The sequence below is a fragment of the Pithys albifrons genome, chromosome 2 (assembly GCF_047495875.1).
Source record: "Pithys albifrons albifrons isolate INPA30051 chromosome 2, PitAlb_v1, whole genome shotgun sequence".
Taxonomy (NCBI): Eukaryota; Metazoa; Chordata; class Aves; order Passeriformes; family Thamnophilidae; genus Pithys; species Pithys albifrons.
In genome coordinates, this window is record NC_092459.1 from 81,607,029 (window position 1) to 81,626,869 (window position 19,841).

The 19,841-nt window shown below is 41.2% G+C and overlaps 1 protein-coding gene across 2 annotated transcripts; it reads left to right on the plus strand.

Annotated features, from left to right (window-relative positions):
* Positions 1 to 1,577: 1,577 nt before the first annotated feature.
* SLC30A6 (solute carrier family 30 member 6) lies at positions 1,578 to 19,307 on the plus strand. Of its 2 annotated transcripts, none has more exons than XM_071575333.1 (14): positions 1,578 to 1,649; positions 4,324 to 4,410; positions 5,014 to 5,098; positions 6,746 to 6,788; positions 9,240 to 9,305; positions 9,674 to 9,754; positions 10,364 to 10,399; positions 11,252 to 11,346; positions 12,036 to 12,084; positions 14,412 to 14,531; positions 14,828 to 14,930; positions 16,294 to 16,341; positions 16,913 to 16,981; positions 18,789 to 19,307. In XM_071575333.1, the coding sequence occupies exons 1-14, from the start codon at positions 1,647 to 1,649 to the stop codon at positions 19,284 to 19,286; spliced, it is 1,383 nt and encodes a 460-aa protein (XP_071431434.1). In that variant the 5' UTR covers positions 1,578 to 1,646; the 3' UTR covers positions 19,287 to 19,307. The 2 variants fall into 2 exon arrangements, with proteins under 2 accessions (XP_071431434.1, XP_071431444.1); XM_071575343.1 differs by lacking the exon at positions 1,578 to 1,649 and adding an exon at positions 2,763 to 3,135.
* Positions 19,308 to 19,841: the final 534 nt, after the last annotated feature.

Below are 19,841 nucleotides of genomic sequence, written 5' to 3' on the forward strand. Positions count from 1 at the left end.
AGCCCTGTGGAAAAAGACCTGGGTGTGCTGGCTGACTGAACATGAGCCAGCAGTGTGGCCAATTGGCCAAGAAGGCCAAGGGCATCCTGGCTTGGATCAGAAGTAGTGTGGCCAGCAGGATGTTCCCTGTACTCTGAACTGGTGAGGCCCTACTTTGAGTACTGGGTCCAGTTCTGGGCCCTCAATTCAGGCAGGACATTGAGGTGCTGGAGGAGCTCCAGAGAAGGGCAACAGAGCTGTAGAAGAGTCTGGAGCACAAGTCCTATGAGAAACAGCTGAGAGAGCTGGAGTTGTTTAGTCTGAGAAGAGGAAGCCCAGGAGGGACGTTATTGCTCTCCACAACCTGAAAGGAGGGTATAAGGCAATGGGATTCTGTCCTGAATCAAAAATAGCGTGGCCAGCAGGACCAGGGCAGTGATCCTTTCCCTGTACTCTGCATTGGTGAGGCCACACCTTGAGTACTGTGTTCAGTTCTGGGCCCCTCAGTTCAGAAAGGATATTGAGGGGCTGGAGCAGGTCCAGAGAAGAGCAACAAGGCTGGTGAAGGGACTGGAGCACAAGCCCTATGGGGAGAGGCTGAGGGAGCTGGGGTTGTTTAGCCTGGAGAAGAGGAGGCTCAGAGGTGACCTCATCACTGTCTAGAACTACCTGAAGGGAAGTTCTAGCCAGGTGGGGGCTGGTCTCTTCTCCCAGGCACTCAGCAATAGGACAAGGGGGCACGGGCTCAAGCTCTGCCAGGGGAAATTTAAGTTGGAGATCAGAAAAAAATTCTTTCCAGAGAGAGTAATCAGGCATTGGAATGGCCTGCCCAGAGAGGTGGTGGATTCCCCATCCCTGGAGGTTTTTAAACTGAGATTGGACGTGGCACTGAGTGCCATAATCTGGAAATGGACTGGAGTTGGACCAAGGGTTGGACTTGATGTTCTCGGAGGTCTTTTCCAACCCAACAGACTCTATGATTCTATGACTAGCCAGGTGGGATCGGTCTCGTCTCCCAGGCAAGGAGTGACAGGGCAAGAGAACAGAGCCTCAAGCTGTGCCAGGGGAGGTTCAGGCTGGACACTAGAAGAATTTCTTCACCGAAAGGGTGATTAGACATCGGAATGTGCTGCCCAGGAAGGTGTCTCAGGAGGTGCCCCGGAGGTGTTTAAGAAAAGAGTGGACGTGGCACTCAGTGCCATGGTCTAGCTGACACGGTGATATTCAATCTTGGGTTGTACGCGATGGTCCCAGAGGTCTTTTCCAGCCCAAGCGATTCTGTGATCGCGACCCCACGTCGGAGCCCTTTTCCTGGATTGTCCCAGGAGGCGGACAGATAAACCGCAGAAACGCGGTGCGGTGGCGTATATGGCCCGCATCTCCCGAAGGACGGCGGTGGGCCGCCACCTCTGTCTGCCGCTGGCTGCGGAGGAAGGAAGCAAGGAGGAAGAGAGGGAGGGGGGAAGGTAGGAAGGGAGGGAGGAAGGGAAGCAGGAAGGGCGGTAAGGCGGTCCGGCCGGGCCTCCCCCGGCACAGCAGGACAGGCCCGCCGCGCGCTCCGCTTCCGCCACGTGTGCGGCCAGGCCCGCCCGTTGCCGCGGCAACCGGAGCCTCCCCCGCCCTTTCCGGCCTCGCATGGCGCCTTCTCTTCCGCTGCGGGGAGTAATATGGTGAGTGGCCCCCGCCGGCGAGAGGGAGGGAGCGAGGGAAGTCACGCGTGGGACACGGAGCGAGGAGGCTGCTGGAAGTGCCCCGTCCCTGGTCGGGTCGGCGCCCTGCGGGGCACTCAGGCTGGCGCGGCCCTTGGCGGGCCCGGGGCAGCGGGTCCGTGCGGTGTTTCCTTGCTGAGCTCTCCGCCCTTCCCGCGGGCTGTCGGCGGAAGGTACCGGGGCCGGGCGGTGATGCCCTGCCGGCTAGCGAGGTCCCCGGGCTGCGGTGTGAGCCTCGCCTCGGGGGTTCAACTCGGCGGCGGAACAGTCAGGGAATGGGGACTCACCGCAGGACATACAGGTTATGGTGCCCTCGCTGCTGCCGTGTGTCGGTGGGAGCGCGGGGCTGTCGCGCTGTGGCTCGCTTCCCAAAGAGGAAGAGTCGCTCATGAGAACCAGCACCGTGTGTGCGTGTCCATCGGGGCGGCCAAAGGTTCCCTCTCCGTGCTGAGCACCAGTAAGGTGACACCGGTGCCAATAACAGGTACTGTCACCTGTTGGCACTGCCGGAGCAGACGCGGCGCTCGCTGCAGAGTCGCGTCCTGTGCAGTTCCATCAGCGCCTCACGGGGACCTGCGGGGGCTGAGCTGCTCCCCTGCACCGCACTGAGGTGGTGGCAGCATTGTAGGATCCAGGGAAGCCTTAATGCCGAAGTGCAGCTCCTGCGGAGTTAGAGCTCCAGACTACAGATCACAGAATCACAGACTATTCTGAGTTGGAAGGGACTCACAAGGATCGTCGAGTCGAACTCTTAAGTCAATGGCCCACATAGGGAATTGAACCCATGACCTTGGCATTATTACAACCAAGTTTTAACCAACTGAGCTAATCTCAGGGTCCTCACAGGGTGTGCTGTGGCTGTGGTGGGCTCGCAGGAGCTGCTCTGTGGCACAGAGGACACAGCAGGGCATCCCTCGGTGAGCAGCGGGGGCAGTGGGCACAGAGTGTGAGGGAAAGCAGTGGGTGTGAAGGAGACAGGGAGGGATACGGAGTGGTGAAGGGCCTTGAGGGAAAGCCATATGGATCAGCTGACGGCACTTGGTCTGTTCCGCCTGGAGGAGAGGAGGCTGAGGGGAGACCTCACTGCAGTTACAACTTCTTGTGAGGGGAAGAGGAGAGACAGGCACTGATCTCTTCTCTGTGGTGACCAGTGACAGGACCCAAGGGAATGGCCTGAAGTTGCATCAGAGGAGGTTTAGGTTGGATATTAGAAAAAAGATTCTTCCCTCAGAGGGTGGTTGGGCACTGGAACAGGCTCCCCAGGGAACTGGTCACAGCACCAAACATGACAGAGTTTGAGAAGTGTTTGGACAACCCTCTCAGGCACATGGTGTGACTCTTGGGATTGTTCTGTGCAGGGTCTGGAGTTGGACTTTGATGATCCTTGTCAGCCTCTTCCAACTCAGGATATTCTGTGATTCTGTAACAAAGCAGCCTTTACAAGCAGGTAGTCCACTGCCTGTTAGAAAAGCTTGTCAAAGTGCTCTGGCATCCTACATGTCTCTGCTGAGAAATAAAATCATCACGTTATGATTTGCTAGTAAAGAAAACAATCAAGTGCCAGTGTTTTGCCCTAGATGAGCTCAACTTGGATCTGTGGCACTGCTTAGAATTTAATTCATGGCACAGGTTTATTTCTCAGATAATACAAAATACCGCTGTGTTGACAAAGATATCTGTAAGTTAATCAAGTTTGTTTTGGTGACCAGCCCATTAGGGTGTCTTTTTGTCTTCTGCTGACAGTTAAACTGTGGTGGCTTGAAATCAAACCTTATTTTGTCCAGCCCCAAATTGCTGCAGATGACAGACTTTCCATTACAAGTCCACAAATTTCTATTGCAAATCAGAAGGGCTTTTCACGTGGAAAGCTTCCTCTGTGGGGAGAGCAGGATAAGGACAGCTGACTGGGAGCTTGGCCCTCTGGGCCAAATGGTGTGATTGGTGAATTGTCTGCTCCCTGACAGGCTTCCAGGAGAGCCACGTAGCATCCCTCACTCCCGTCTTCTGTATGGACATACATCCTCTCCACACCAGGAAGGAGCTTATCTACACATCACTGGCATTAGGAGAGGCAACACCTACACTGACCACTGTGCATGTTCAGGCTAAGCCATAACGGAGATTGTTTGTATCTCTCATCATGTTATTGGCCTTGTGTACACCACATCACAGATGGGACCAGCATTGTTTTAATTTCTCTGATGAGTTCTCTTTTATAGATATATCAACAGTATTTTCGTGTTTCATAAATCTATTAGCTTTGGGTGGGAAGTGTGCTTTCATAAAGAAAAATATTTATGTTGTCAGACTGTCTGTAGTAGTTTTATCTAAATAAGAATTAAACCCCACTCTTTAAATGGTATTTGAGTATGTTTTCCAGTAAATCAGAATTGTGGATTATATCTAAATGAAGCTTGATTCTAAGTAATTAATCATTTTCTATTAGAATAACTATATGAAATAGCTACCAAAATATTGTTGTATTTAATGTCTATGGGATATTTCTAGTTAACAAAAAATTCATTCTGAATCTTGGATATAATTATGAAAATAGCTCATAAATGAATATTTTCTTTTTGCTGATTTAAACTATGGCTTAAGTAAGATTTTTGATTAAACTATTGATTTTTTTAAGGGGACAATACACCTGTTCCGCAAATCACAGAGATCATTGGTTGGAAAGTTAACACATGAGTTTAGGTTGGTTGCAGCAGATAGAAGGGTAAGTATTGCTTTAAAAAATCATCATGATAATAAAAAGACATTAGCTATGATAAGTTAAAATACATTATTACCTTAAGTATATTTTGAAAATTTACCTTTGAATTTTCTAGCTGTGTTTAAAGAAAGAATCCAGCTCTGAAGCTGGATTCCTTCCTGTGCGTGATCCCTGTCAATTAGTGTTCTCTAGACTTATATTTGTATTTAATGTGTCCAGTAGAATATATGCAGATGTTTTTGGGACCAAAGTTTCTGCACAAAAAAAGGAACACACTAATATAAGGTTGCACAAGTCTGTCTTCAAAAGTCAGTTGGTGTGTGCTGTAATAAATGCAAATATTACACAGAGGTGTTTTTTTTCTGGTCAAAAAGGTATTTTAAGCATGGAGAACAAGGGCTGTTTATAAATGAGTTTTTAAATAATCTGTAAAGTTTAAAATAGGGCTTGTTGTTCTGAAATGAGTGGTAAATTTTTGGGAGGGAAGGGAAGCCAGTTCTGTTTTCATGATGAAGTGCTGTAATGTTGTTTTTTAAAACCAGATGGATATATTTTTTTCTTGTAATTTTTGGAAGATGTAAAATACATATTCATTCTCATCAACAGTCCTGGAAGATTTTGCTGCTTGGTGCTATAAATTTAGTATGCATTGGCTTCCTGCTCATGTGGTGCAGCTCTACAAACAGCATAGGTAAGTGGCTCTCAGGTACTGAAACTACAACCAACTACCATGTATTTCTTAGCTTGTGAAGTTCCAACAGATTGAAAATGCAAATTTCAGCATGTAATGAGTTAGGTGGCTACACATCCAGGTTCAGAAAGATCTTCCTTTTGATTTGCCTCAGTTTAGAGTAATTTTCTACAGGCAAGTGTGGATTGGTGAAAGGTTTTCCAGATCTGCTGGTCATTTGCTTCATTTACTTTCATCTTAAAGACTGAAAACCAGTAGACATTTTAGTTAGTCCTCAAACCTGTTCCTTGTGTAAATAGCAGCAGTGACATACAGAGGCCCTCACTTGCAGTTGAATGAAGATGTTTGTAGTGTGGCAAATGGCTTCTTTGATTCCAGGAATGCCCCTTTTCAGCATTTTTGTGCTGTGTTGATCTTGGCTGAACAGTGCCCACCATTCTGCAGAGAGAAATAGGGGAGTGAAAATAAGATGGAAAGCAACTCATTTAAGTTGGATATCAGAAAAAAAATTCTTCACCGAGAGAGTAATCAGGCATTGGAAAGGGCTGCCCAGAGAGGTGGTAGATTCACCATCCCTGGAGGTTTTTAAACTGAGATTGGACGTGACACTAAGTGCCATGATCTGGTAAATGGACTGGAGTTGGACCAAGGGTTGGACTTGATGATCTCGGAGGTCTTTTCCAACCCAATCAATTCTATGATTCTGTGATTCATACATTAATATAAAGTAGTTTACTAAAGCAAAACCAAAGGGTTGTGCACACACAGAGAGAAAAAATTATTCCCTACTTCCCATCAGCAGGTGGTGTTTGTCCTCTTCCCAGGAAGCACGGCTTCAGCATGTGTAATGGTTGCTCTGGAACACAAACGTTCCTTTCCCTTGCTTTTATATCTGAGCTGACATCAAATGGTATTGAACATGCCTTTGGTTGATTTGGGTCAGCTGGGCTGGTGGTGTCCCCTCCCAGGATCTTGCCCACTGCCAGCCCCTTGACAGGGGGAGAATGTTGTGAGATGGTGCTGATGCTGTGCCAGTGCTGCTCAGCAGCAGCCAAAACACTGGTGTCTCATCAACATCTTTGTAGCTACTGATGCAGAGCACAGCACTGCAAGGGCAGCTGTGGGGAAATGAACTCCAGCTCAGCCAGACCCAATGCAGTTTGTATGTCTTCTGCTTCTGAATAGGGCCTTTGAGGTCTTCTGTACCAAAAATAGAATATTACATGTTTTTAATTTTGGACACAGGTTTTCTTGCAGTTTCAAGATAGGTCAGAGGTGCAAAGCAAGTAAAAAATTCTCTTGAACCTACTTTTCACTGCAATAATGCACATAGGAAATCTTTTGCTTTGTGGGTGATGTGTTACCTCCTGACTTTTCTGCATTTAAATTCCTATTCACACCTTAGTCACAAATGTAACACCTTCTGTATCTGGGCATTATTAGATGGTTCAATAGAATTAGGATTGCTGTAATCAACGTGTTTGATGTTAAATGTATTGGTGTGTTCAGAACATGCACAGACTTACTCTGTCAGCTGAGACAATGTATGTAGATAGAAGGTTGAAGAGAGCTGCATGAAAGAGAGTGAGAATACAAGTGATTTCCACATTGAAAAACTATATTAATTTTTAGGGTTTTTTTTTACAGCTTTAACTGCTTACACCTACTTGACAATCTTTGACCTTTTCAGGTGAGTTTTTTTCCCTTTTTGTCCTATGTTCATTTGTGCCTGTCTTTATGTATTTCCATACACTTAAAATTTACTTACAGATGCAAACACATGTGACTTAATCATCAGTATAGAAACAGTAAAATTTAGCTTAAATGAGTAAAATTTAGACATCACAATAACTAGACTATAAAAACCACCATAGCTGTATTGAGAATCACTAGTAGCAATTCAGTTCAGTCGTGGAATTCTTTATGTGGATGCATGACAACATAAAACAGAATCAAACTGTCCTCTGGTTGTTCACTCAGAGCATTTCCCTCATGCCAGAGTCACTGATTGTGAAGTAACCTTCAGTTTTAGCATCAGTAAAGAAGGAACATATAATTCTATTTCTATTCAAAAATATTAATGCACTGGGTCCCAGGTACTCTTCCTACATGGTCATTAGATATTTTTAGTATTTTTCTTGTTTCTTAAGAAAACTGTGTTAAAACTACATTTAGGTATGATAGTTCTGAACACTTTTGGTAATACTGATAATACTGACATGAAATACGTTGAGTTCTTATCTAAGATGCAGATTGGCAGCCATGTTTGGGAAATAAACTGCATAAACTGCATGTATTTTAAAAATATTAGCCTCCATTATCTTCCTTGCTAGCTCACTAGCTTATAAAAAGTATGGATCAGCTGTCTACAGGCTGTTTTGTCCACTCCATACTGTAGCTTCTCTGACTCACAGTAAAATGTTTATAAATAATGGCAGCAAACATGCAGAAAGAAAAATTGTTGGTATAGGCACAAAAATACTTAAGTTAATCTGTGACCGCATTAGAATTGTGATTTAACTTCTGTGAATCTCATATTTCTCTTAGAATTTTGTATCTGCTGAGTTTAGTTGTCTTGATTCAAAATACCTGTTTTACCTTGGGGAAAGTTTTGATGTTGTATTTCCTCTTGGTGTAGAATTTTAGTTTTTGGAGAAGAGAGAATACTCCTGGCACTCACATGGGGTTAATTAGGGGTTGGACTAGCAGGTTATTCTTACTTACAGTGATCTCTTTCAAGAGTTTTGATTTGCTGTGAGGGAGAACAGTGCTCAGTAATTCAGCTACAATAATCAATTTCTGATTCTTTCATTTTTCTCATATTCCTGGTGGTTTGTAATAGTCTTATTGAGTATATGAATTTACTGTTTTGTGTATGACCAGTATTATTTCCTCTGCTTTCCCTTTGACTCTGCACGGCTGAGGATCAGGTTGTGAGGATGTGATTGTTCATCAGTTGTAGGGATGAGTTCTTGATCCAATCTGATTTAACATTGTCATTAATTATGAAAGGGCTGCGTGAAGGCACAGATGGCACTGAATTCATGTGGATTCCATTTTATAAAACTGTCCAAAGAGGCCAATAGAGGAAAAAATATGCAAAGTAAATGAGACTTATCCTTAAAAATATCAGGCTATTACCATGGGCATGAAATAATTGGAATTCCAGATGTTCACTATGAGAGAAAAACTTGGAAAGAAGATAGCAAGACAGACCTGTGGCTGTCAGTGATTGGCCAGTTAGATTACAGTTTGTGTATGGCAGTGCAGCCAAAGAAAGTAAATCTATTTTGGCCGTATATGTAGAGAAATTACGCTGTGAAAAAGAAAGGCAATACTTGGTGTGGTCTGTGACTCATTTTAGAGTGTTAAACCTAATTCCTAGTATATCTCTAAAGAAGAGGTTAATGGAGAGCTTTCTTTGCTTTTTCTTTCACCTTTCCATCTTGCTTATCACTTCCTTCATTTAAGTGGCCTTTCTCAGGTTACAGGATCTCTAGGCAAGTTCAAAAAGTAAATGTAAGAGAAGCATTTACTGAGTGTCTAGTTTGATATTTTCCCTGGCTTTTGCTTTATATGTTATACCACACAGTATAAAGAGGATTTTCTCAAATCACCTTTGCCTGTTAGTCAGTTTCTGGGGTACCTGATCTCATATGCACCAGGTCCCTTTCAGAAAAATTCATGGAGTGCATGCAAATTTAACACTGGTTGTACTGTTTTGGGCCTCAGTGGAAAAATGCATTGCATTTGAAGTTATGATAAGCTTGATTTAGGCTGGATGATGTTCTATATTGAAGAAGGTTGGTGATGGCCTTTGTAAGTACAGCATGCTGTGAGTACAGCATTAGGCTGTCTCCTGGTCTAAGGAATTTGACTACCATTCTGCTAAAATTATTTGCTGCCTTTTTTATTGGGACAAGCTGAGACATCATCGTGCAGTCTCAGTTTTATTCTCAAGCAAAACTTTTCTTCATTCACTAGAACCATCACTGTGACAGTGGTGGAGGTGTTGAGTAAGGGTAAGATTTGGTTATTTTTGTTTGTTGAGTTCTGAAGGCTCAAATGTGTATTTGTAGATTATCCAGTTCAAAAAGGCTGCAGTTATTTATCATAGTCTTAATTCTCCCCCTTTCTCCAGTTTGATAACATGTCTAATAAGCTACTGGGTAATGATGAAGAAACCCAGCCCAGTCTATTCATTTGGGTAAGTACTAATAACAAGATCTATTGCTTGATAATGCAACGTTTGATGTGTTGCTCACTGTTATTCCCTGGATTCCCTAACAGCTGTCAGTAATAATTTGTGTATGAAAGAGACCAAAAATAAGGAGGACCAAGAAAGATACCATAAAGAACAGTTACAGAGTAGGGGAGGGACAGGAGGAATTAAGAAATACTTAATTTTAAATGGAGTACTGGCTTAAAAGAAACTGAAAATAAAACTGCCAACTTCTTCCCATCTATCTGCTCTTAAAGAAGTTGGAAAAAGTAGGTCTATCCTGTTGGTTCCTCTACAGAGAAGACTATTTGGTGCATTGTTCAATGTTCTTAACCTTAATTCTCAAATTTCAGGTTTGAAAGGTTTGAAGTTCTAGCTGTATTTGCATCTACAGTTCTGGCACAGCTTGGTGCTCTTTTTATACTGAAAGAAAGGTAGGGTTATATACTGTTTTCTTTAATTTTTGTAACATATGAAGAGACTTTTCCCACAGAGGGTAGGTGGGCACTGGAACAGGCTGCCTGGGGAAGTGGTCACAGCACCAAGCCTGACAGTTCAAGAAGCACTTGGATGATACTCTCAGGCACATGGTGTGAGTCTTGGGGATGGTCCTGTGCAGGGCTGGGGGTTGGACTCGATGTTCAGTGTGTGTCCCTTCCAACTTGGCATATTTTGTGATTCTGTTGTTCTGTGATATGGTCTAGATTGAGCAAAAGCATTTGCATTCTACAAGTGCAATATATACAGAGATATTTTAGAAAAAGTGTAAGATTTTTAAAATAGTGCTAAATCTTAGCACTTACTTAAATTTATTATGCTATACTTGGAAAATCTAAATTACATCTGCATTGATTCAGTGTTAGATGCCTTAATTGCTTATAAAAATGGCTGTGCTTATTTAAACCATTCATTTTTTTTGCAGTACTGTATCCATCAGTTTTTGTCTATGAATGGCTGCTAATTCTACAGAACTGTAAAAATATGCTTCACGTATCAAGATTTTACTGTATGAGCATAACTCAAATTTTCAATTATTTTTGTAGTGCAGAACGGTTTCTGGAACAGCCTGAGATACACACGTAAGAAATTATTTTGACATCTCAAATGTGTCAGTGTCCCTTTACATTTCTAATTCTTCATCTGGCATCTATTAGTTGTGCAAGTACATTCAACACCAAATTGCTTTTGGTACCTTTGCATTTGTTTCAAACTGTGTGCAAGCTGCATTAAGTTTTTTCAAGGTACAATTGAAATGTAATGCTGATGCTCTCTTAAATCCTAATTTAACTATATATTGCTGTTTTTTCTGGTTTGGTTACTTTCATTTGTTATCGAGGCCTCTTGTATTGAGGTATATTGAGGAGATATTGAAGGATGATCTGGTCATGAGGGAGCTGAAGGTGTTGCAAATGTGATGAAGACTATAAAGAACCATGTGGAAAAGAAGGTGTAACATGGCAAAAGTCTAGGACATGGGATCTGTGGGGAAGTTGTAGTTCCAGAACAACGACAGGGGGATAGGACGTAATAGTGCAGCTTTTTAGCTGTGCTGCTGAGGGGTCAATTTAATCATAACTTCAAAGGACAAACGTGTGTGTGCGCATGTATGTAATTAGTTAAGAGCTGTTACTCAACATTATGTACAGCCTGATGTGATAACAGTAATGTATGAAGTTCAGGGATCTCCTGTAACCTTTACACTGATAACACACTTGGCAGTTATTAAGCATTTCACTAGTTTATCTTACTCTTGTTTTCAGTCTCAGTGACAGATACCAAGCAAAGTATTTTGATACTGTTACTAGTAATTATGGCTTGATGTAATTGCTATAGTTTTACTATACATTTATATATATTTATATATGGTTTCATATAATATAAAGTAGTTTTGTTATGATGTGAAATTAAGATTCTTATTTTCCCCTCCCTAGGGGGCGACTGCTGGTTGGTACTTTCGTGGCTCTCTTTTTCAACTTATTTACAATGCTTTCCATTAGGAATAAGCCTTTTGCTTATGTCTCTGAAGGTAGGTGATTAATTAAACCATAACAACAACTGAGAAAATATTTTAATGTTCTTATTTTTATCAAGGTATAACTTTTGTCTAGTAACTTTCTCAACTAGTGGGTATATATATATGTTTTCTTAACTAGTGATTAATACCTCCATTAATATAACTTCATGCAGTTTAGAATTGCCATCTGATTTTCAACCCTGGTTTGCTTATAAGGCTCTGAGAAGTCATTAATATGATAAATTCAGGATAATTTTAATGTCGAACTACTCTGTATTTTCAGTCTTTTGGATTCAGCCAGTGAAGGTCATTGACAGATAGCAAAACTTGGAAGACATTTTGTGGATATATTTATGGATAAAAAGAAATTATTGTAATAATTCTCCATAACAGCTCTTTTACCTTTTTCATTGTGAATTAGGCTTGTAGTCATTCCCGCTAACTGTAAATTGTCTATAGCAATAATTATATGTTATATATTATATTTATTATACATTATATTATACAACAGATAATTGTTATAATCTGTATTTAATCAGTTCAGATTATTATGAGGTGGGTGTTTTACTTACTGCATGAAAAAGTCAGACTTAGGTTTTTTTCACATGCTGGTGAATCTGTTGAGATACATGTACTCAATCACAAAATATTTATTGCATTCTTTCTTCAAAATAAAACTTATGTACTTCTTTCTATTGCAGCTGCCAGCACAAGCTGGCTTCAGGAGCATGTTGCAGATCTTAGTAGAAGGTAAAACTTTATAATGTTTTTCAAAATTGGTAGCTTCTGGTAGGCAATGTTGGTTTTGCATGTATAATAACAATTTGGATAGGTATTGAGACACAAACTGTTGTATTAGGCTTTTAAAATAGCTTTATTGTAGGTCTAATCTATGGACTGTAGAGCAAACATTGTTTCCTACATTTGCCAGATAAATCAGTCTAACAGAAATACATCTTTCTGGGTATCTTTCCTTTTGAATGTATGTGTTCAGTACATTCTATGTAATTCTGCTTGTGTGAGATGAGGAAAACCAGCATTATCTTGTACATACCTGAACTGCATTTCTCAGCATTCATTACCTGAGTGATACTTTTTGTAGTAATTTGTGTTTATTTACTCTGTGGACTGGCCAAATGACTGAGATGGTTGAGTTTAAATATGATATATGAAATAGGTTACTCACTGAAATATAGCTATGGAAACTCCTCATCTGTCCAGCAGAACATTGGGAAGTGTGTGTCTTCCAGCGACAGGAGCAGTGTTGCTCATTCATGTTGTCTGTTAACTCTCTTGCTTGTACTGGATATCTGAATGCAAGATAACACTGTTTGCAAATAATTTTGTCAGTTATCAGAAAAGTTAATTTTAATCCATAAGTGTTTTCCAAGTATCTGTCACTATCAAAATAAGAATGTTAAACCATATTGTAAAACATGTTAAGTGTGCTTCAAAGCCCATCTGTCTCTGCAGGTTGTGATCATTTTTGCAGTTGAGGAAAGCAGAAAATTCTGACTTGTTAAACAGAAGAATTGATTTTATACAGGCATAAGATGTTACATCATCAGACACAAATTCTGCAAAATAGCTTTGGAAGACTAATAATTGGGTTGCCCAAGTACATGGAGTTTCAATGTAAAAAAAAATGTTGGATAGCAATCCCTGACAGTAGCAGAGTTTTTCTTTTCTCATTGTAGAAACACAGTGTTATGGGGAAGGACACTGATGGTTAACTTGAGGGGGTCCCAGATCAAGAATATAGAATACTACTGGGTTTTGAGATAACCTGTACACCATTATGGCAGCAATTAAAAAAAATAAAAAGAGTTCGTATGTATACAGGTATTTCAGATGTGCTATGTGAGGCAATACTGATTACAAAATTTATGCACCTGTATATAATTATGTTGATTAAAATTCTTACAGAAGCAGGCCAGCACATGATGTCTAAACATAGGTTGGTTCTAAACAGTACAACAAAACATTTCATGATGTCTTTGCCTTTAAATTTTCTAGGACATGACATACACTTGTATTCACTGAGAAGTACAATAACTGTTCTCTCTCTCCACATACTTGCATTGATAGGAGATAGCTATAAATAAGTAACTTTTCCCAGGGTTCCCTCATGAGTCTTTTTTGTCTCCCCTTATTCAGCTAGTTTGTGTCCTTCCTCTCTTCAGACTCCATGACTTAGTTAGCTTTGGCTTTAGAACACTTTTGCACAGCAAGGTGGTGGGTGGATTATAGATTAGTGACGTGCAAACCCCTCAAGACTTACATATGTAATAGGAGTCTGTGAACCTGTGAAGTAGTTGTGCTGCATATGGCTGACCCAGCTGTGTTACCAGAAAAAAAGAAACTAGCACAAGATACGTATTATAACATGTAGGAAAACTGTATAAAGGTGAGCATAATATAATGTTTTGTAGATGGGAAGGGCAGTCCTGTGGTGTAAAGGAGAGCACTCTGTACTCTGAATCCCAAGGTCCTGAGTTCAAGTCTCAGTGGGACCATCCCCTGGCAGTTCAATGCCTCCCTGCCATCCCATCCCATCAGATCTCGGATGCTCAGCAGGGTCAGTCCCAGTTAGTACCGGGTGCTGTGACAGTCCCGAGGACTTCACTGTCACTGTCCAAGCTCGCTCGGCTGTGGCAAAGGAACCTCAGGACTTGAATGGTGGGGCCAGTTCTGCACACGCTGTGCCTCACCTAAAACATCCACTGCACAGGCTGGAAGGGCACACCCACGTGGGGAGAGCCCTGCCCAAAGCTGCGTTCGTGAAGTTTGGCCATACATACATACATACAGATGGGAAGATAGATTTAAGGCAATTTATTTTTAAGATGGCAGAGCCAAGAATTAAATATGGGAGAGAATGTGACATAGATCTAAACTTGATTAATTTTTGCTGACAGCAGCCTTTAAGCAGAATTTGAAGGGCCTTTACAGTACTGATCATACGCTATGACAGCAAGGTATGTTTGAAGTCAAATGCTGAATGATGAGTGTAACTTTTGGGTTTTGAAGTAATGATGAACAGCTGGCTGACAGCTACTTTTTCTGTTTTGTTACAGTATTTGTGGAATCATTCCAGGATTAAGTAGCATCTTTCTGCCACGGATGAACCCTTTTGTGTTGATTGATATTGCTGGGGCTCTAGCTCTTTGCATTACATACATGCTCATTGAAATCAAGTACGTACAGTTGTTGTTTTAAGAAAGTAACTCCTTTTGTATCCAGTCTTTGGGAACATACATTTTTTACATGAAAGGAATGATCTCATCTGGAGCTGTATTTTGTATGAATGGTATTGCAACTCCACAAATGCATTTGTCTATTTTCCAGGATGTATAGTTCAAATGCAATTAGTTTATGTAATATTCTGTAAGTGTATATCATTAAAAAGAATGAAAAATAATTATAAGTAAGTTATTGTGTCTTTCAAAAATGTAAACATCAGTTTTTCTTTAAAATTGCTCTTTCTCTTTAGCAATTATTTTGCTGTAGACACAGCCTCTGCTATAGCAATTGCTTTGATGACGTTTGGTACCATGTATCCCATGAGTGTCTACAGTGGAAAAGTACTACTCCAGGTAAGGCAGTGTCACAAAACAATGGGGTTTGTGATTTTGGCTTTGTTAAATGTCCTCATTAAAAGAAAAAACCAAACCACTTAAAATCTGATTCGAGCATGTGAATAGGAAGTGTTCCCATCTTGTGATGTGCTAGAATAATTTTAAGAGTAGTGGAAATCATAGAATCAGTTGGGTTGGAAGAGACCACCGAGATCATCAAGTCCAACCCTTAATCCAACCCCACTTTGGTTACTAGATCATGGCACTCAGTGCCACGTCCAGTCTCACCTTAAAAACTTCCAGGGTCGGAGAGTCCACCACCTCCCTGGGCAGGCCATTCCAATGCCTGACCACTCTCTCTGTAAAGAACTTCTTCCTGATATCCAACCTCAACCACCCCTGGCAGAGCTTAAGCCCATGCCCTCTTGTCCTGCTGTTGGTTGCCTGAGAGAAGAGACCAATCCTCACCTGGCTACAACATCCTTGTAGTTGTAGAGAGTGATAATATAAGCATAATGAAGTCATAAGAATTCATTGTTTAATGCTGTTGATTTCTTGTGTAGGTAGACCAGACTGTCTCGGTTTGAGGGGAAAAAAACCAAAATGTTTTACCCACAAGCAGGGGAGGGGCCTCCTCCATGATAATCACACCACTCTTTATCAAATTTAAGAAAAGGAATTTTAATACAAGAAGGATAACTGCTATATATATATATATATGTATGTAAACAGACCAGTGCAACCCACTTCCCCAACACCACAAGAGAAAGAAAAAAAAACAAAACAACAACAAAACCCAGCAGGTTTTCCTCCAGGAGAAAAGGTTATACTTAAGTGTCCATGTCATAGCCCGGCTGGCTGCAGAGTGAGTTTCAGTCCCTCTCCAGCGAGACAGACGAGCAGTGAGCTTTCAGATGGACTCAGTCTCTTCCCCCTGTGTTCCCCGTCCAAGAAGCAGAAAGGTACGAGCAACCAGCAGCAAATCCAAGGCAGGCAGCAGCAGCAGCGCGGCACGAAAAGTAGTCCGGGGTAGGCAGCAGCGAGACAGCCAGGAAAACCCCAGCAGTAACCAGCAGGGCAGCCTGCCTCCTTGGAGCCCCCACTCCCGCGTTCCGCCGAGCCAAGACTGGCAAGAATATCCAAAAAAAACCCCAAAAGAGACAAACCTGCCCCCACCCAGCGACCAACAGTTAACTGCTTCTTTTGTTAGTTAACTGCTTCTTTTGTTAACCGCTGGCCTGGGCAGTTAAGTGGCAGGGGAGAGAATTTACATAATAATCCCAAAGTACAACACAGATTTAAATGCTCTCCTATTTAAACAGGGCCAGCTAATCTTTATTATAACTTTTGTCTTTTTTTTTACCCCCTCTTCTTTTTAAAGACAACTCCACCTCATGTGATTGGCCAGTTAGATAAACTTCTTAGAGAGGTAAGCCAGTGTATAATACATAGCACAGTGTGCACAGCTCACTAATTAAGCATTCAGGAATGTGAAGAGTTTTTCTGAATAGTCCATGAAGATTGGTAAAAGATTATTTTTTTAATAATATTTTTTACCTGCATGTGTAAATATGAAACTTGCTTTCAAAAATGAATAGCGAAATTCAGATATCTGGTACAAATCTGTTCAAGTAGTGCAGTCTGAAATTTGAGCTGCTGTTGAAGTGGTTTACAAATGTGAGTTGGGGAGGAAAAGGAGTACAGGCAGCTGTTGACTTAACAGCATATCGAGTTGAGAACATACTGCAACTTGGCAGCAAGAGTTACTTGAAATAAGTTCCTTAAATCTTTTTTGATTGATTTGGATCTTTAAGGATAGCAAAAGTACAGTAGATAAACAATAGTGGCATTAGCAGACATCATTTATTCTGTGTATAGAGCTTTTATTTCACAACTGAAAATGATGTATTATTCACTTATGTATGTATAAAAGTGCATTTATAAAGGGATTTGAAACTTCTAATTTGTTGTTGTATTTGTGGATGTTTGTGTATAATTAGGTTTCAACTTTGGATGGTGTATTGGAAGTTCGAAATGAGCATTTCTGGACATTAGGTTTTGGCACTTTGGTAAGTTACGTCTTTATTGTCTTTTTAGCCTTAAAAATGGTCGCCAGTTACTACCTTAAACCTTTTATTTAAATAAAAATAAAGGTATTTCTTCTGAAATCTTGAAATCTTAATTAAAAAATTGATGGAATCACTACTCATTCCTTGCACTTTATTGTAAAACTTCTTGTCCTCTGCCCTTTATATTTTTTAAAGCTTTGTTATTGGTTATTATTAATGTATACTGCAGTTCTAAGGCAGTTAAATGCCTCCCTGACATCCAGTCCCATCAGAACTTGGAAGCTAAGCAGGGTCAGCCCCGGATTAGTACTTGGATGGGAGACCTCCTGGGAAATGCCGGGTGCTGTAGGTTCTAGTCCTGAGGACTTCCCTGTCACTGTCCAAGCTCGCTCGGCCGTGGCAGATGGACCTCAGGACTGAAACGGTGGGGACAGTTCTGCGCACGCTGAGCCTCACCTAAAATCCACTGTGCAGGCTGGAAGGGCACACCCACGTGGGGAGAGCCCTGCCCAAATCTTCGTTCGCGAAGCCGAGCCACACTCCGCAGTTCTGGATTAAAGCATGCACTTTGCAACTGTAGAATTTCTTTTGTATTTTGGCAGTGAAGAAAATCCCAAACAATATTAAAGATGTTTTTCAAATGGTGTGTTAGTGTAAATTGTCTAGGAAGAGAAGAAAACTGTAACCCCTGAGGTACTGAAGGTCTACGATAGACAGGAGAATCGTATGTTTTCATCATTTCTGGGGGAAAATGTAGAACAAAACAACTACAGTTGTGTACTGATAATTCTGTAAAAAATGAAGGGTGTTTTATTTGTGATACAGAATGTTCACACAGAACTTGGTTATTCCTAAGTTGATGCAGGTATGTTGTCACAGCTGGAAAATTAATACTCTTAGAATATTTCTCTACTTCTGAATTCTTTCCGTATCCTACCCTTCTTAAAAAAGAAAAAGGTAGCAGTTCCTACTTGCTGATGTGAAAATAGCTTTCAGTTTGTTATTCTGTCACCCAAAATACTGGATCACAGCATTGTTGGTTTGATGACAGATATTTACAAAAACCTTGTATGCATATTTAGCTGTTGGCATCTTCCAGATAGTAGGAGAAATGTCCTGAGACCTGAGTATGTTTTCAGCTGCACCATCTAATACAAAAATAGCTTATACAGCACAAACTGTGAACCATATTCTGTATTAAATATGAACTGAAATCGCACATGAGGGGTTCTGTGTGTTGTGTCCTGCTCTCTTCTGCAGCAGTACATCAACGTCAATGAGATAACGTTACTCAGAGGAAGGCAGGAGGAGCCTGCAGCACATCCAGGAAAAGCTCTAGGCCTCAGTTCCACACAGGGCATTGCCTCTGTTCTTGCTAATGGCCCCCATTTGAACCTGTTTGCTGTGCACATTGTCCTCTTGCCTGGTCCAACAACACAGTGATGACATTTTGCCTCAATTTGGCATATGAAGTTTGTCTGCACTTTGTTGTTCTTTTTAGCCTTTTTTTTCCCTGCTGATCATTGCCTTTCCTGCCATCATATGTTGTATTGTATAGTTTGGTTTTAAGGCTCACTTTTCTTGAATGATCATCTTGATATGCTCATAACAGATCAAGGCATTAGGAAAGATCAAAATGTATCCTAATTATGGAATTATGTATTGATGTTCTTAATTTAGTCAGTAGTCTTTATTGCAGAAGGTCTTGGCGTAACTCTCTGTAGCTTAACTTTCTTCTTCTTGAATGCATACAGAGAATCTTTATTGAAGTAACAGTAACAGCCAACTTATTTTTATCACTTTCTAGGCTGGATCAGTACATGTTCGAATTCGAAGAGATGCAAATGAACAAATGGTTCTTGCCCATGTGACCAACAGATTATACACACTGGTCTCTACTTTGACTGTTCAGATTTTCAAAGATGACTGGATCAGACCTACCTTATCATCTGTGCCTATTGCAAACAATATTCTGAACCTTTCGGATCATCATGTTATTCCAATGCCATCTTTGAAAACTGCTGATAATTTGAACCCTGTTACGTCCACTCCAGCTAAGCCCAGCAGCCCACCACCAGAATTTTCTTTTAACACACCAGGCAAAAATGTGAGTCCAGTCATCCTTTTAAACACTCAGACAAAGCCCTATGGATTGGGCTTTAATCATGGATCTGCACCCTACAGCAGTGTACTCAGTCAAGGACTTGGAATACCAGGGATGGGAGCAGCTCAAGGCTTCAGGACTGGTTTTACAAATGTCCCAAGCAGATATGGAACAAACACGCGTGGTCAGCCCCGACCGTAATAAACACCATTATTTATTATACTTAAGGGTATTGACTTAGTTCTTTTATTACCCAATTTTTATGAACATTTGGAATGTCAGATCATTCCAAATGGCTGGGAACAAGTGCATTGTTCATGTTCATGAAATGGTTAAATCGCAGCTTTTTTCTTCACATCAGCAGTAGCCTGTGTGTTGCCACAGATATTTTCCAGACTTACAATACTTTACAAGTAGTTTTTATAGGGTGTCTGTTTCTACTCATCTTTTTATCCACTTTTCTTCATCTATCCAAGAATGTATTGAGACATAGCACAGCTCTGTAAGAGTAAAATTGTAACCAGGTAGCATTTTTTCCTAATGAGAATTGCTTACTGAATAGGAAATGGTAGAAATGCAGGTCCCAGTTTTCAGAGGTGTTTTCATTGCTGCATTAAGCTGACTTTTGGCAAAGTCACGATTAGTTTTTGGTTGCAAAAATCCATCAAATATTCATATTGTGGCCATTGTGAAGACAATCTGGCATTTCAGGTTGTGATTAATTTAGCGAGACCATGTTTTTACATTTTTATTGCT